The sequence below is a fragment of the Priapulus caudatus genome, unplaced genomic scaffold (genome assembly GCF_000485595.1).
Source record: "Priapulus caudatus unplaced genomic scaffold, Priapulus_caudatus-5.0.1 Scaffold425, whole genome shotgun sequence".
Taxonomy (NCBI): domain Eukaryota; kingdom Metazoa; phylum Priapulida; class Priapulimorpha; order Priapulimorphida; family Priapulidae; genus Priapulus; species Priapulus caudatus.
Genome location: NW_014577486.1, coordinates 17,663 through 33,509, shown reverse-complemented (window position 1 = coordinate 33,509; position 15,847 = coordinate 17,663). Strand labels below are relative to the sequence as shown.

The 15,847-nt window shown below is 41.2% G+C and overlaps 2 protein-coding genes across 4 annotated transcripts; one reads left to right on the top strand and one right to left on the bottom strand.

Annotated features, from left to right (window-relative positions):
- Positions 1-3,469: 3,469 nt before the first annotated feature.
- LOC106810279 (mitochondrial import inner membrane translocase subunit Tim17-B-like) lies at positions 3,470-7,302 on the bottom strand. Of its 3 annotated transcripts, none has more exons than XM_014813576.1 (6): positions 7,219-7,302; positions 6,073-6,172; positions 5,813-5,876; positions 5,444-5,572; positions 3,897-4,007; positions 3,470-3,764 (listed from the first exon to the last, which is right to left on the bottom strand). In XM_014813576.1, the coding sequence occupies exons 2-6, from the start codon at positions 6,130-6,132 to the stop codon at positions 3,640-3,642; spliced, it is 489 nt and encodes a 162-aa protein (XP_014669062.1). In that variant the 5' UTR covers positions 6,133-6,172; positions 7,219-7,302; the 3' UTR covers positions 3,470-3,639. The 3 variants fall into 3 exon arrangements, with proteins under 3 accessions (XP_014669062.1, XP_014669060.1, XP_014669061.1); XM_014813574.1 differs by lacking the exon at positions 7,219-7,302 and adding an exon at positions 6,902-6,989; XM_014813575.1 differs by lacking the exon at positions 7,219-7,302 and adding an exon at positions 6,847-6,912.
- LOC106810278 (WAS protein family homolog 1-like) lies at positions 7,171-12,217 on the top strand. Its single transcript, XM_014813573.1, has 8 exons — positions 7,171-7,529; positions 7,896-7,974; positions 8,081-8,211; positions 8,489-8,661; positions 8,872-9,083; positions 9,366-9,745; positions 10,537-10,693; positions 11,021-12,217. Exons 1-8 carry the CDS (start codon positions 7,344-7,346, stop codon positions 11,176-11,178), a joined length of 1,476 nt encoding a protein of 491 aa, XP_014669059.1. The 5' UTR covers positions 7,171-7,343; the 3' UTR covers positions 11,179-12,217.
- Positions 12,218-15,847: the final 3,630 nt, after the last annotated feature.

Below are 15,847 nucleotides of genomic sequence, written 5' to 3'. Positions count from 1 at the left end.
AAATTAACGTGAGTCCGGAGTCAAATACTCCCTGATTTGACATATGCAGGAGTCCCTGTGACTCCCTGACAATTCTGCTATACTATCTAGTTCGTTCCAGAGCACGGCCTCCTTATTATTCCCACACGAAATTACCGTATTTTTTCAGCAAATGTGCAAAGAAAACTTGGCAGACGTGCAACCGCATGAATCTTCAAAACAAGCACATGCGTTATTGTTAATATCTTTAGTTTTAAACTTCAGACTGCGGACTCCCTCGTTTTGCCGCGGACTCCCTCTTTTTGAGGGCAGGGAGTCCGTTGGATTTCCCTGTTAAATTCTAAAAGTTTAAATTAAAAGTTAATTTCTACCCCTGTATACCTTCTCATACAGCGTGTTTGTGAAGTAGTATAGATGCATGCTACACTGTACGGGCATGCTCATTGTTCTCACGCTCTCGAGGAACTTTGTGATATCTCCATCCTGTTCGTACTGAACCTCACACCACAGCTCGACCAGTGCCTACAACAACGAGCCAGATAAACGTTACGACGTGAACAATGTCCGCAGCAAAAACAACGAGACTCGGGATCAATAGCAACACGATTGATCGGCTCTGCTTTTATTGAAGCGATTTGGTAAACGTTGACCATTACGGCAAAACGTCACCGAAAATCACGTAAATTAAGAATCAATAATTAGAATAAGTTTGACAGAGATTATTCTGTCCTAGTTCCTCACACGATCACGACTATACAACGTAGGTTAAATTGCTTGCCACCGAGGCATGGACTTGTGGTACCTACCTTAGTGCAGCAGGTCTGTGTGGGTAGAAGAATGTTCTTTGCAAGGAAAAGCTGAGCAAGAGTTGTCGCCTTACTCTTGTTGCCAGTCTCAAGCAGTTTTCTAACCACCTTGATCCCATCATGGCATGGAATATCATTTGTCTGAATAAACATGTACTAAAATGATTTCTTTCTGTATATATTAATTTACAGCATCAACCCTACTAAGGATGAGAACTTGAGCTTGATAAAAATCATACTTATTGATAATAGAAAACCAACTAGCACAAGGAATGCAACTCTGCAATGATACTAAAAAGGGATTCCGTATATTTTGTCAAAATTGATACTTTTACCAATGACTGTTTATAAGTTATCCCTGGACGTTTTTTCTCATGGACTGTCCATAATAAAAGTAGAAGAAGTAGAAGAAGTTTACATTTATGTTTAACCACATGTTTTTACACAAGTATTATATTATGGGAATATAACAAAGTAATTAAAGACACAAGCACGCCACCATCATCTAGGCAAGCTGCAGTGTGTGATTAGAAAGTTACAAATAATTCCACAAATATTGCAAATATGTTAGCCCCCTAGGTGATATAGAGATACACTTGAAATTCCCAAACTACAACTGAATTTTCAACTATTTTATACCAATTTTAATCTCACGATTAATACTAGCAAGCGTTTCTTCTTATTTTATTAGCATGCGCTTGTTAATAATTGTTACCAGTTTCCGGCGAGGATTTTATTGATGACAATGATGTCGTGTTACTCTTATTTTTTTCTGTTTCCTCATCATGCCTAATTTTATTTGTAAACATTGTATTTTATGTGCATGCAAATTGCATATCACTAATAAAATAAGTGCAATCGTGGGTTTACAATGACTGCCACAGCTGTGTGGTTCAATGATATCGCTGAAGGTAAGTAATATTATAAAAATAAAACGACAAATGCGTTTACCATGGTCCGGAACTACAGTACAGTACAGGCCTACACAATACAAATACCATTAATTTTACCAAGATAGATAAATAAATTAAAGTGATCTATTTACATGATAACGCTTTTAGATCTCTATGGATTTAATTACCCTGAATACTACTACCTAATCTGTGGTAAATATTCAGGTTATTTAAACCAATAACGATGACAAATAAATGTTTTACCAAATAATACGTAAAATCTTCTTCTCCTGTATCCGCCATTTTTGAAAACTTTGCGTAATCAACGCCACCTCTCGGAAGCAAAGACTACATACAATATTGGCCAGTTGCCTGTCCCTGTTCTGAGAACAATACGTACATGTATATATTATTCTCAGTCCCTGTTTTAGTTTGGTCTCTTTACATAGCATCATAGACTAAGAATAACACAACACGACACAGGACACGACATTTTTGATCGAAGATTTATGTCACAGAAGTATTGCGCTGTGTGTGCGTCTGAACGTTTTTAATTACAAAAAATCGGTTGTAAAAATGTTGTAACAATTTCATAATTATAATATATTATACTGCGGAGACAGGTGGCATAACTGTCTATGAAGTGTATTAGTGACTTACGACGGTTACACGTTTATTTATTATGTTTACTCCTTAGTATAATTTGTGCAGTTTACCGACAAAATATCTCTAAAATTACATCTCAAAATGTTACCATGAACACTTAAAAATCGGAAACCAAGAATAAAGCAAGATAAAAGTGAAATTCGTGTAAATTAATTATATTTATTTCCACAACTATGTACAATACAATGAACATGGTATGCTAGCAAGATCACTAATATACGTTTTTGCATTTTTTTCCACATTTGAAATCAGCATACTAGCCGAATGCAGTTTTCTGCAAGGTGCAGAATCTTGGTTTTCCTGCATGTGATTAAAGTCCAATCTCCCTGCATGTCAGATAGTGAGAAGGATTCAATGTTACTCAGAAAATGAGAAAAATCATATTCAAAATAAGCTGACACAAAAGCCTTTATCAGACTAATCTTATGAATCCGGCAGCATTTATTTGTATTTATTTTGAGTGTATGATAGAATGATTGATGTGACTATATTCTGTTTAAAGCTCTTTTAAAACAACAAATCAATGAGGAACAACTTAATATAATATGTGCTTCTGGTCAAATTTTGCTTACCAATCCAGGAAGTGCTAATAGTTAAATGGTCACCCAGCAGATGAGAAGGGTATTCAAAATCTTGATAAAAAATCTACATCCGTCAACAAATTAAATCTGGTGAAAGATCCTAGCTTACATAGTCATATCAACACAGATACCGAACATACTTGACTGGTAACAGCAAGCTATACAGAACCAGCATCGTAAACTACTCCAGTCACGTTTATAGCGCAGTGTTTTCGAACGCTACAAAACAGAAATTTTCCTACTGCAATTACTACCCCGATTCACAGCGAATCCAGTGCTAGTCGGGAGACGGTGGCGCCGCCAGCAACCACTCGTGTCGTATTAATAACACGTGTCTCATTACATGAGTACGATCGAAAAGTTGTCCTGTTCATGTGTTTTGGCGCTGACACTCGCAGACCAAGGAGCTAAATATAACAAGGAGAGGAAGTGCCGCCATATCTGGCCCAAATCTTTGCCATATTTGGTCATACTTGGCCTAGAACAGATTAGTGTTCTATTGTCTCTGGGTTCGGGTCTGCACAGCCGTTTCAGCTGATTATGGTCCATAGATGGCGTCCTTGAAGCGAAAACCACACAGCCAATCCGCTTCCTCTCCTTGTTATATTTAGCTCCTTGTTGCAGACGACCCACCCACGCATGTCGGGAAGTGACCCCCTCTCGTCGTCGGTCCTCCCCCGTAAACACTACTGCACGTTAGTACCCGCTGTGACATTAGCTCGTCTGCTTATCCTCACTATTCCAGAATGGCACGCTGAAACCTGGCTGCTCTCTTCCTACTGATGGTGTTGCTTCTGCTGCTGGGTTGAATCCCGGAGGTGGCTCCATCTGTGGATTGACTGCAAAGCAAAGGTGTAAACATAGCTTCAGAGCTTATCTATCGAGTGTATAGCAGGTCAACAATATCAAATAAAACAATTTTGTCACGTAAATTTCGGTTCAATCATGAACCCAGTTCTCTGTGAACATACCTGGTCTAAACTGCTCTGCCGAAAAACGTGTGAACATAATTCCAACGCCTTCTATCAATGCTAAGAGTACTCCACCAATGATTGCCGAACCTACCATGGCACCGGCTCCATCTGCAATAACAAATAGTTTGAAATACACATACAGAGTCGCACAACAATAACCTACACGATAAATTTCACTTCATAAATTGTTTGTACCTTCTACTAAGGAAGCTTCTACAAGAACCTAGAATTGTCAAACGTTCACACTTCACCAGCTTTTAAAGGGAGAGTTTACTCTAGGTTCTAGGGTTATTTTCAGCTAATTTAGGTTATAATTACGCTACATAAAAAGTTTCATGGTTCAATCACCATTAGAAATATTATTAAAAAATGTTTCAAAACTAACGGCTACAGTTTGATTACAACGACTGTGGCGCCACTCAAAGTGCACGATCTGATAAGTTGCGCAAAACCACTTTCCAACCAAGGGCTACAGACCGAGGGTGTTTCTTATTTATTCATTTAAAAGGAAAAGTATTGTAATATCATATAAACGACATATAGTTTCAGTTATAATATGGATAAATTTGCCCTAAAATGAATATCGTTCGGTTAAATAGCATTTAGGTATAAATATAATTGCACTTTTGTGATTAGCCCTCGGCAAAATAAATTGTCAAATACGCAACTTTTTTGAGGTGGCAGCACGGTCGCGGGTGTCATGGCACCGTTCAAATTTCGTAGCATTGATGTGTAAATAATTATAACAATTAAATTAGGTATCTGGTAACAAATACGTGTGGGTATAGACGATTTGTTATACAGTAAGTACAGTTGTATGCAGTAAAATCCTAGAGGCTACTGTCCCTTTAACCCCAATAAACTAGTATGCATTTTACCTCGTTAGGCCAAAACAAAATATAGGTGTGGTTACCGTTTCCCGACCGACCCTATTTATTCCCTGCGACCCTAAACATTTTATTGTCAATTTTCTTTAAAGTAAAAAAAAGAATTTTTTTTTTACAAAAAATAAAAAAATATATGAATTGGACAGTTCCTGCTTCAAAAGGCACAACGCACATCCTTCGGACATGGTTCGTAAATAAAATGTTTCAATAAAATAAAATGTTTCCCCTACCTACCTACCCTATTTTTTTCGGCATGAAACAGTAACCACACCTATATTTTGTTTTGGCTTTAGGTACCATTTGACAATAGCCTCAAAGACATTTTCAAAAACCCTTCATGTGAATACTTAAGCAAACGACACAATACGTTTAATGCCGCCATCACTAGAGAACTCTGACTCACTGTATATATTACTTGATGTTAATTCTCTTACATAATTATTGTTCCATTTGTTTCTCTTTTGTCTTAGATGCTGTTGCCATTGATTAAACAAGAATAAAACCGCATCAGACGTCAGAAAGCAAATAGTCTTATACTTATTTATGCCAACAGCATCTAAGACAAAAGAGAAACAAATGGAATAATAATTATGTAAAAGAATTAACATCAAGTAATGAGTTAGAGTTCTCTAATCACAATATTGCAAGTGGACCTACTTCGCACGGCTAGAATGCCGCCGGTTAGCGCGCCGCTCGTTATAGAGTTCCAGGGATCCTCCTTCTTACGTATGTGTACAAGTGTGCAGTCGATCGTAGAGAAAAGTCCACCCCAGACGGCAAAGTTACCTGAATCACACACACGAGATCAGAGCCAAGCGAACCACAGTCAATGCTCGATTCAACGACCTACATACGCGTACATAGTGAACATTATTGATGTCAATTACATCACTATTACGACGGAATTTTTTTTCCCTCAAGTTACCACCGCTCAGATTACGCATGGTGAACGCTGCATACTAAAACAGATTTCAATGTGCAGAATAGTAACTATTTGGCATAGTTGGATCTCATGATTTAGCTTACCTCCTATGATTGGTGCACGTTCTTTTATTGATATCACACTGCCCATTAATCGTCTATTTAGTCCCTGTAAAGAAATGAATTCTTTATACATAATGCTTTATATTAGCAACTGATTGTCAACCAAATTAACCAACATGCATCTTCTGGCTGTTGTATATAAACATTAGATAAAAACATAGAATTTTGCATCAGCAGAGGAAGAGACACGGCCACGTAAGGGATATACACGTATTTAAAGTCTGGCTATCTGTAAATCTTACACTAGGTGCATTTCTGAATCCTTTAATACTCTGGAACACAGCTCCACCGATGGCACCCATTGTGAAGGCCCCGCCACAATCGTCCACGATTCGCCATGGGCTGAAATCAAAACAAAAATCATTTATTTTACCTATCCAATGGGTGGATACCAAGCCAGAATAGGCGATTGCAAATTTGCAATTTACTAAAGACGAAGGGAGAGAATTCCAATAAGCAATACGGAATGACAAAAATAAGGAAGCTAAGCTTAAAAGGATCCTTAAAGAAGATCGCACATGTCGAAAGCAATGATCACGCTCAGCGCAGCGACCAGGCTTGTAAAGTCAATTAGGGGTCTTGCTGATACAGCATAGTGTCCGTGATGTACAGCATAGCATTAGCAACACTAATTTGAGTAGGCCTAACTTCAAATGTAATTTTACAAATACAATTTATGTTAATCACTAATTTAAATGAGTAACTCGATTTTAGACGCGATTGTGACTTGGGATGACTTCTCAGTGTGCTGGATTCAGTGAAACAATTAATTTTGTATGTGTTCACGTTACTGTTCAGTGTAGACAATAGACAATAAGATATATCAACACAACGACAACGGGCAGTGACTGAGTGAGATTGAGAAGGGACTCTAGTCTCTAGCCTAGGACTTTTTTACCGATATGATATTTGACCTTGCACATGACTCGATTTCGGCCAATTTTCGTAAAGACAGAAATTATCACTATAAAAATTCAATCATATCTACTTGCGCCAATATATGATTTGTTATTTACCGGTGGTATAGACACTGTTAACACCAACTAATTATATCTATTAGAAAATTGTTACCAAGGTTCACGTGCGTACTCCTCCATGTTGTAATAAGAGTGGCAATTACGTCATATCCTATTAACCTACTATTCGATACTACAGCTCTTAACAAAATAAATCACGTAAAAATATATTCAATCAGTAGCATGTCAAAATTATAGTTGTATGTTACATAATTGTTCATTTATACATTTTAAAATTATAAATAAAATATTTTGAGCTGAAAACAATAAAGTGAGTATCATAAATCGTGTACCAAATGTTTACAGTACGATATCGGAAATGGTGTGGGAGGGAACAGTTCAGTGAAAGTGTGTATCATTGCTGAAAATTACTGAATTAGAGTGTTGTAGTCAAAACTTGTCGTGTTCTTTTAATGTTACTGTCAATCTGCTGTTTGTCATGATAGTAACTGGCATCTTGACCAGGTCTGACACTTAAATTTGTTGTGAAATACGGTATGCCGCCAGCTGGAGCAGCTATGGCTATGCATCTACAGCATCACTCCGTTGACCATGGTTATACGTACAATGTACCGCTGATCCCGACAAATCTGCGGAGAGAGGAAACTGTCAAACACATCGCGGATACACTACAGTATCTGGAACACATTACTGATGATGTATTCAGGCGAATAAACACACAGGTTGGCATTGTAATACCTAACCGCGCTGTGTTGTCCTACTCCTACTACTAGTACTACTACTAGGTTTGGTCAAAATGTGTATTTTCGTAATCTTGATTCTTATGTAGTTTCAATAATCTATGAATCTGGAAATATTTTGCAATGCTTGCTTATCACAATAGAACAATCCACTTGTTTCTTCAACTCCACTAAATGGTCGATACTGCGATAGGTGAACTTCCTGATTTGGTACCGCCTACCGGTACCCCATGAAGTGATTGCAATTTTTTTGTACGGTCAGTTTTGGTTTACTTGCCTGGTGCAGTAAGTATAGGTACGTGCAGTTCTCATAAACCTAAATATTTTTTCAAAATGATCTGATTTCAGGTTGCAGAGAATAAGAAGAGACTGGAGACGCTGAGATCACGCGCTGACGTTGCACAAGCTAAAATAGATCGCATTCGAGGTCAGTGTAATTGGCACGTACAGCATTACTGGAATTCTAAATTGTTATGTGGTTTAGTATAGTTGAGATTTCTGGTATAACTGTCACAAATATTTCTCATGTAAAGGGACCAGTAAGGCGATTCGAGTGTTCGCCAGTGCGAAGTACCCGGGAGCGGACTGCGTCACTGAGTATCAGACCATCTACAAAGAAGAAGAGAAGCTCAGAGAGATGAAAAGAAACATAGGCAAGCTGCAGGTTAGCAGAACCAACAGAGCCATTTGGAATTTTGTTTTTATCTTGTCCACGTGCGTTTACCCATTTATAAGTGGACTTGAATAGTGAATAGGTACATGAATCCATCTGCCAAGTCATAATGATTTAATCTTGGCCAAGTATGCTGATGCAGCACATATAAAAACTAATCGATAGTTGTGATAATCTAGCAGAGCCCAAAAAATTGCGTAGGACCGTCACAATGTCAATCCCAGTAGATGGTACCCGGCTACAGCTGGTGAGCTTTTCGTTCTTTCAGAGCAGACACATCCCGCTTGATGATAGAAACCTCAAGGACAGTCTATGGCTTACGAACATCAACATCAGACCGCGGCGAGCACAGGCAGAGGACCAGGGAGAGGGTCTCGGACGGCTACCCGAAAACATTCGATCGGTCAGCTCGCTGTTGCTGTTCAACACCACCGAAAACCCGTGAGTATCCCGTTCTGGGGAAAATATTCGCTTCCCCAGCATCCCTTGGTTTTCACATGTCAACTATAGCAGGCTATGCTTTGTCTCCAAGGGGATTCTGAACACAAAACTCACCATCACTAGTAGCTACATTGCAGGCACCAGCTGGGTTTTGCGCCATTGTAGATCACCCCACGTGGGTCACCGAGAGCTATCACGCTGATATTTTAGGTACAAGAAGTACATGATGCTGGACCCGCTGGGAGCCGTTACTAAAACCCGAGCTGGAGTGCAGGAGGAGGAGGAGGGGATCGGCGACGCACCCGTCACAATCACCGATCGCGAGCAGACATTCCGGCCGTCGACCGACGATTACTTCTACCACCCGGATCTTGGCAACGTTCCAGAGTTCGATTTGCCCTCGTACTTGCCCGACCTGCCAGGTAAAAGACCTTTCCCGTGTTTGCTCTCTAATCGTGGTATCAAAAACCAGTATCTGCGAGGTTGAAACAGGATGGTGTACTCACTATTGAATTGTACAAATATAAGTGGGGGCTTATAACTTGGATGTATGTGATTTCATCGTGGTGGCAATGGTATCATGTAGGTTTATCTGTCTGTGTAGTTGATATACGATTGTTCTCCTAGTGTCGTGGTTTTGTACCGTGTTTAAAATTTCATATTTACGTTCGTTTTCAAATTCTCCATTTTTTTTTAACATACAGGTATAGCAGACGACCTTCTGTACAGCGCAGACCTTGGTCCGTCGATCGCCCCCTCGGTGACCGTGATCGGTGGAGCCATCCCAGAACTTCCTTCTGTCGTACCGGACCCCACGCTACCCTCCATTGATCAATCGCAAGCCGGTCCTCCTCCTCCTCCTCCTCTTCCACCTCCCGTGGACTCGGCAGCTCCGCGGCATCCTTCTACGTCTGCTGCTGGCGGTCCTCCTCCTCCTCCTCCCCCTCCCCCGCCACCTCCCGAAGTTTCCGCGACGCAGGAGGAAAATGAAGGCGGGAAGCAGTTGCCTAAGATTTCCGGTGCACCGGCAGAGGTGGTGCTCCCTGGTGACGGACGTGCGGATCTTTTGGCGGCTATAAGACAGGTGGGTGAGGAGCGTGTGATCGACTGAATGGCATTGTAGCAGCGCGATTCTGATATTTCCTGCTCAATATTTTTTTACGGTTAATTTGGAAAGCTCCAAGGTGGAGGATGTAGGCAAAGGGTAGTATAAATTTTTTTTTTGTCATAAATACCTTTAGTAGTTAGACTGCTGGTAAACATCAGTGTTGTTCTCTTATAAGTGAGATCGGAAAGTCCAGCTGTGCTATGTAGGTCACAGAAAAAGGGGGTATAAAATGGCTGAGGCGCGCTTAGGAAAGTACATGATTAATGTAAACACTCGTGCGTTTTTAGTTTTTTGCATTAACACATTGAAAAATATCCCAAACGACCACAATCATAATTATTAGTAAATGTTTATGTAAACAGAAACTTGCCTGTGAATTGAAGTACGATGTTAGTGAAGAGAATTATAGATCAAACACCTAGAATAGTCCTATCCTACCCATGTTATAAAATGTCAGTTTATACCCCCTCTTATCTGATCTTAATATGGCGCCGGAGACTTTCCGATTTGGTTTATTGAAGTCGATGTTGGTAGCTTGGAATGCCACACCTCTATTAGCATTAATGTTCACTTTCAATCCGATGAAATCTTTATTTCCATGCTTGGAGACGAAGTGGATCGATGTTTTGGATAAATTTGATCCATGCTCATGCTCAGAGTTGAGTGGAATCTCTCGTGGAGTAAAAGACTTAATTTTCCACTGACGACATTTGCTGTGTACACTGCCGAAGTGGAGATATCATTTAGAGTTGTGTTTGCATTTATAGGCTGGTGGCAAGGGCAAGGGCAAATTGCACAACGCACAGGACAGAAAGATGGAGAGCAAGCGTAAGAAGGAAGCCGCAGCTGCGAAAGACGAAGGCGGCGGCGACCTGATGGGAGATCTAATGAATAAAATAGCTCTGCGACGTAAAGCGATATCAGGTGAACGAGCTCCGCACGATTTCGCAGCTCGCCATTACGTGTGATGCGTGTGATGTCCCGTTACTGTGATAGCCATGAACTGCATGCAGTGCTAACCATAGATATGGTTAATGTGACCCGCAATGACCTTAAATACAGAAAAAAAACTGCATGCATCGATATCTACATCGTTGACCCTGTACGCGTTTTTTAAATCTTTTATCTCGTCTTTTAACTATTGGTTTTCAATGGAAAATTGGTCCACAAAATTAGTCCATCTCGTTTAGTTTGTCTCCCGTGGATTTTTTGGGGATAATTGAGGTTAATCGGTGTCTACTATGCAACCAGGTACAAGAACTTCCAGAAGTGACACGGGGGATGGTTCTCAGCCTGCTGCGCCAACAGGTGGCAGCACTGCGATGGAGAAGATATCTGCGATGATTCCGCCGCCGCTTAGCAAGGCCGGTCGCAGCCAGAGTCACGACGATGACGACGATTGGGATTAGCGCCATCTAGTGACGCAACAGTGAAGCGGAAACAGTCAGGTAGCATTTTCTTGCAGTTGGCATGAAGTTTAGGCTGGCTGGCAGGGGTGCATCCAGTAAACCTCCCTGTTATTTGTTGTGTGTGAACCAAGTTTGTCCGTAAGTGTCGTCGAAGGAAGTATTAGCTCTACTTTTTGTTCCTTCCTGGCTGTGTGCCAGGAAGGCCTTTGTTACATCTGTGATTGAAAAATATATGGTAAAATATTGATAACCAGTTAACAGCTGCTGCGTACACCTTATGGTCACAACAGATCATGGTAATAAACATATTCTTTACGTATAAGTGAGAATTTATTCCTAGCACATTATTGTTGTTTAGCTACTGTTGTTCTTGGTGCGAAGCAACACTGCAACACTTGCACATGTCACGCAATTTTCTCCGACGGATATCACGCAAATTGGAATGCAAAACATAGCTTCCCGTTATGAGGGCAAACCGAGAATCGAGTGGAAAAATTCTTCAACCCAATTCTAGATATTTCTGTGCTAACATGTAGAACTTGAGCATCGGCTACGGGCGGTTATTTGCCACATATTGATCGCATAGAGAATGAACCGCTCTTCTATCGAGTTCTTGCACCTCACTGCTTACTCGGATACGAAATGTATGAATACATGGATATAGGTGGAGGCGTGAGAGTGCAGGGGTGGGCAGCTGGTAGGTAGGAGGTGTGAATGGCATATTTCATAACGTGATATTATTATTCATCTGGTGTGCAGCGCAAGCTGTGACACGATGTATCAATGCACGAGTAACCTGTGCATGCGCTGCTAAGTTCGTAACAATACGTAGGTGTGCGTATGTAATGTGTGTGTAAAGTGTATGCATGTGTGTGGGCGTTCGTTCGCCGGTGTGTGTGTGTGTGTGCGTGCGTGTGCGTGCGTGCGTGCGTACGTGCGTGCGTCCGTGCGTGGTTGGGTGTTCAATAATTATGCATCAATGAATGAACCAGTTCGCACGGAGCAAATAAAGGTCAGAGTAGTAATCCTTGCAGAGCAACCCGTCAGAGAATGATTGTATAGCAACCGCAAAGGGCTTATGTACCTGCTACTCACGCATTGGAATATTGCTATTGACTTGGCTGTATAGATCAAAAGTAGTGCTGTGCCTTATTACGACATTATAGTTTACATATGCCAATGTGTGGTTTGTTGAAATCTTACAGGTAGACCAGTGTGTTTTCATTAATAATACTGGCGAAGTTTGGGTTGGGGATGGGGGAATAGCATTAATAACATGCGTAGAATTATACAAACTTCTAACGAAAAATTAGCAGGGTTTTTTCTACTCATTGGCGGTCATAAAATGCCAAGAACCATTAATGCCAATATTCTAATGCGTGCTATACGAACGAGTAGCTACATGAAAATTCAATAAGTAAAATTCAATATGTCAAATTAAATATGTAATGAGTTTCGTCTGCCGTCATTACTGGAGGAAATGAAACTCGGACCACGGACAATGCAAAGCGCGTTAAATTGACTACGTCACAAATTGTCTATGGTGTATATTTGTAAAAAGATTTGTTGCAATTTTTTTTACATAAAAAGTAATTACTAACGGGACTAAATGTATCCTCAAATTCTTACCTGATAAGATTGTTTCTGAACTAGTTAAAAATTCAAAAAAACCTCGGCGATCTGTTATATTGATCATGACATTAAATGATTGCTATGGGCTATGTATGAGTCACGAGTGTTTGTTCACATCGAACGAAATAACAAAATAGGAAGTATAATGCAGCAATTTATCCATCGAAACTGAACAGAAGCACTTACATTTTGTGAAAAAGTGGACATCATTTTTTTACTTTTACTATTTACTGTGACGTAATAGCTTGAAGCCATCGCTGATCCTGCCGTGCTGCTGCCGCCGTCTACATGTGAAGTCTGGCAACGAACAAGTTTATCGCTATATTCATGAATGTCTCCCATGTAATGATGCAATGCGAAGCTCACCGTGCGTGTCACCACGCTGCTGATTCAGTGAAGTGCCACTAACTGCTGCTGCTGCTGCTGCTGCTGCTGCTGCTGCTGCTGCTGCTGCTGCTGCTGCTGCTGCTGCGTGCATGTGTAACTAGCTTACACGGACACCTTGGGGAGATGAGAGACCATCACTGCTGACCCCTTTCCCCTTTGCCACCTGCTGGAGTAGAATCCTTTTATAGAGATTCCGCACCATACTCCGGTTGTCACGTGAGCGCTCCCTTGTTCGGTTCGTTGACTCTAGGGTCCCTATATACTCTGTATACAGGGACCCTAGTTGACTCCACGATAAAGCGCGACCTGGTGTGATGTTGGTGGCGGGGCTTTGAAGGCCTGTGATCGTTCCACTCCCATCTTTCTCCCTCCATGCCATCCTCATCCCCATATTCTCCTCTGAATATCCTTCTCCACTATTAAACCGGATCCGGGATATTCTACTAGGAGTGAATAAAAACACATTCTACCCACTGAGCTCTATTAATGCACTATTAATGCACTATTAATGCACTATTAATGCACTATTAATGAGTATATTAATGCACTATTAATGAACTATTAATGAACAATTAATGCACTATTAATGAACTATTAATGAACTATTAATGAACTATTAATGAGTATATTAATGCACTATTAATGAACAATTAATGAGTATATTAATGCACTATTAATGAACTATTAATGCACTATTAATGAACTATTAATGCACTATTAATGCACTATTAATGAACTATTAATGAACTATTAATGAGTCTATTAATACAGCTCAATGATTGTACCCCATGATTCTACTAATAACCTAATAATAAAAGACATTTCAATAACAATATTGATGTTACATATAATAATTAACTATAATAGTAATCTCAATTATAATAATGATTTATCAGTACTAATCATTAATAATAACTTAAGTAATTATTAACAATGACAAATAATAATGTTAATTATTATCAATAATATTAACAACAAAGAATAAGCATAAATTTAAAATAGCAAAAACCTTATACAATAGTAACGAAATTTTATACGGTCTTTGACAACAACCCAGCATATAGCCATGTCGACCTAACCACCGTACCAGTCACTTGCGCAACATTGGTCCACCGTTACTCATCCAGCGGCAACTGTTCCGACCCACGTTGCCGCCGACGACCGCACATTATCTGGCTAACGATTATATAATTATATTGCTATGGGAGCACATCAAACCACTTTGATGTGTTCCTGATTTTATTCATGACATTATGATGTGATTTATTACGTATAGTCATTCGTACTAGGGTGGTTATAAAGGAGGTTATTATCTTATTCGTGAACGAATGTAGTGTGTTATTATGTAGTGAGTGTGTATGAATCGTCATCGGGTGATCAGTGACTGCCATTGTCGCATGGCTACGCAAACCTTAATACTAACACTTACCATATCTTAATCTTAACCCTAATTCCCTAATCCCAATCCTGCCCATACCCGTATAACGTAAAGTGACCCCCAGCAATTCCGCCTGCGTTTGTATACCTTGCCATCCTTTTAGCAATATTGCAATATAATTGTCCCTCTGGGCGCTTCTCCGCGTGTGTTGCGCGTGTCGCAGAAACAGGTGTGTCGCCAACTCGACGACGACGACGATGGTTTCACTTGTCAGGTCCCCTGCCGCGTCCCGCTCCCGCGCTGCAGTCACACACCCATCACGACGAAGCTCCGCCGAGGGAGGCGACCTCTTAATGGCGGCGTCAGTCGCAATAATAACCCGCTCCCCGGGAGAGCATCGGGAGAGGGGGAGAGGGGAGGAGGGGGAGGAGGGTGCTTAGCGTCAAGGCCTCCTGCTGCGACCAGAACTCGCTTCGCCGCCGTGGTTCGTGCGGCAGGCAGCGACCGCTAATAGGCGGCTTACGTGTCTATCAGTGTTAAGTGGCATGAGAGTCCCCCCCTCCCGCTCTTGCCCCTGTTCGTGGCAGGTCGGCTCTATTGATGCTGCGCTGTGCCGCCCCCGCGCGCGCCAACAGATGCGAGCACGAGAGCGACTATTATTGGGGAGGGAAGCGCGCTTCTAGAGATCGTGCTTCGTCCGGTGTTATGTAAAGAAATTCCGATCTGGATGTGTGTGTGTGTGTGTGTGTGTGTGTGTGTGTGTGTGTGTGTGTGTGTGTGTGTGTGTGATGTATGTGTGTGTGATGTGGTGTGTGTGTGTGGTGTGTTTGTGTGTGGTGTGTGTGTGTAGTAGTGTATGTAGTGTGTGTGTGTGATGTGTGTGTATGTGTGTGTGTATGCTGTGTGTGTGTGTGTGTGTGTGTGTGTGTGTGTGTAGTGTGTGTGTTAATTGTGTGGTGGGTGTGTGCGGGTGTATGATGTGTGTGATGTGTGATGTGTGTGTGTGTTCGTGTGGTGTGTGTCGGTGTGCGTGTGAGTGTGAGTGATGAGTGTGAGTGTGGCGATGTGGTGATGAGTGGTACGTGTGGCCAGGTTGTACGTACGCTCGGTTGTGAGAGATAGGGTGTGGCGATGTTGAGCCCGTACGGTGTGCGTGGTGAGTGGTAGCGTGTGCCGATTCGTGAGCTGTCGGAGTGTGCGTGTGAGTGTACGTGTGGTGTGAGTGTGGCGTTGCGTGCGTGTGAGTGGCTGACGCTGGTAGGCGTGTGGCGT

What these genes read in the sequence shown, in the direction of transcription:
- LOC106810279 (XM_014813574.1), bottom strand. Translation starts at nt 6,927, where the DNA reads ATGGAGGAGTACGCACGTGAACCTTG. An exon ending in GAGTACGCACGTGAACCTTG is followed by an intron (nt 6,173 to 6,901) that starts GTAACAATTTTC and finishes TTTTGATTTCAG; the next exon opens with CCCATGGCGAATCGTGGACG. An exon ending in GATTCAGAAATGCACCTAGT is followed by an intron (nt 5,877 to 6,072) that starts GTAAGATTTACA and finishes ATTTCTTTACAG; the next exon opens with GGACTAAATAGACGATTAAT.
- LOC106810278 (XM_014813573.1), top strand. Translation starts at nt 7,344, where the DNA reads ATGCCGCCAGCTGGAGCAGCTATGGCTATGCATCTACAGCATCACTCC. An exon ending in TAAAATAGATCGCATTCGAG is followed by an intron (nt 7,975 to 8,080) that starts GTCAGTGTAATT and finishes TCTCATGTAAAG; the next exon opens with GGACCAGTAAGGCGATTCGA. An exon ending in TTTTGGCGGCTATAAGACAG is followed by an intron (nt 9,746 to 10,536) that starts GTGGGTGAGGAG and finishes TTGCATTTATAG; the next exon opens with GCTGGTGGCAAGGGCAAGGG.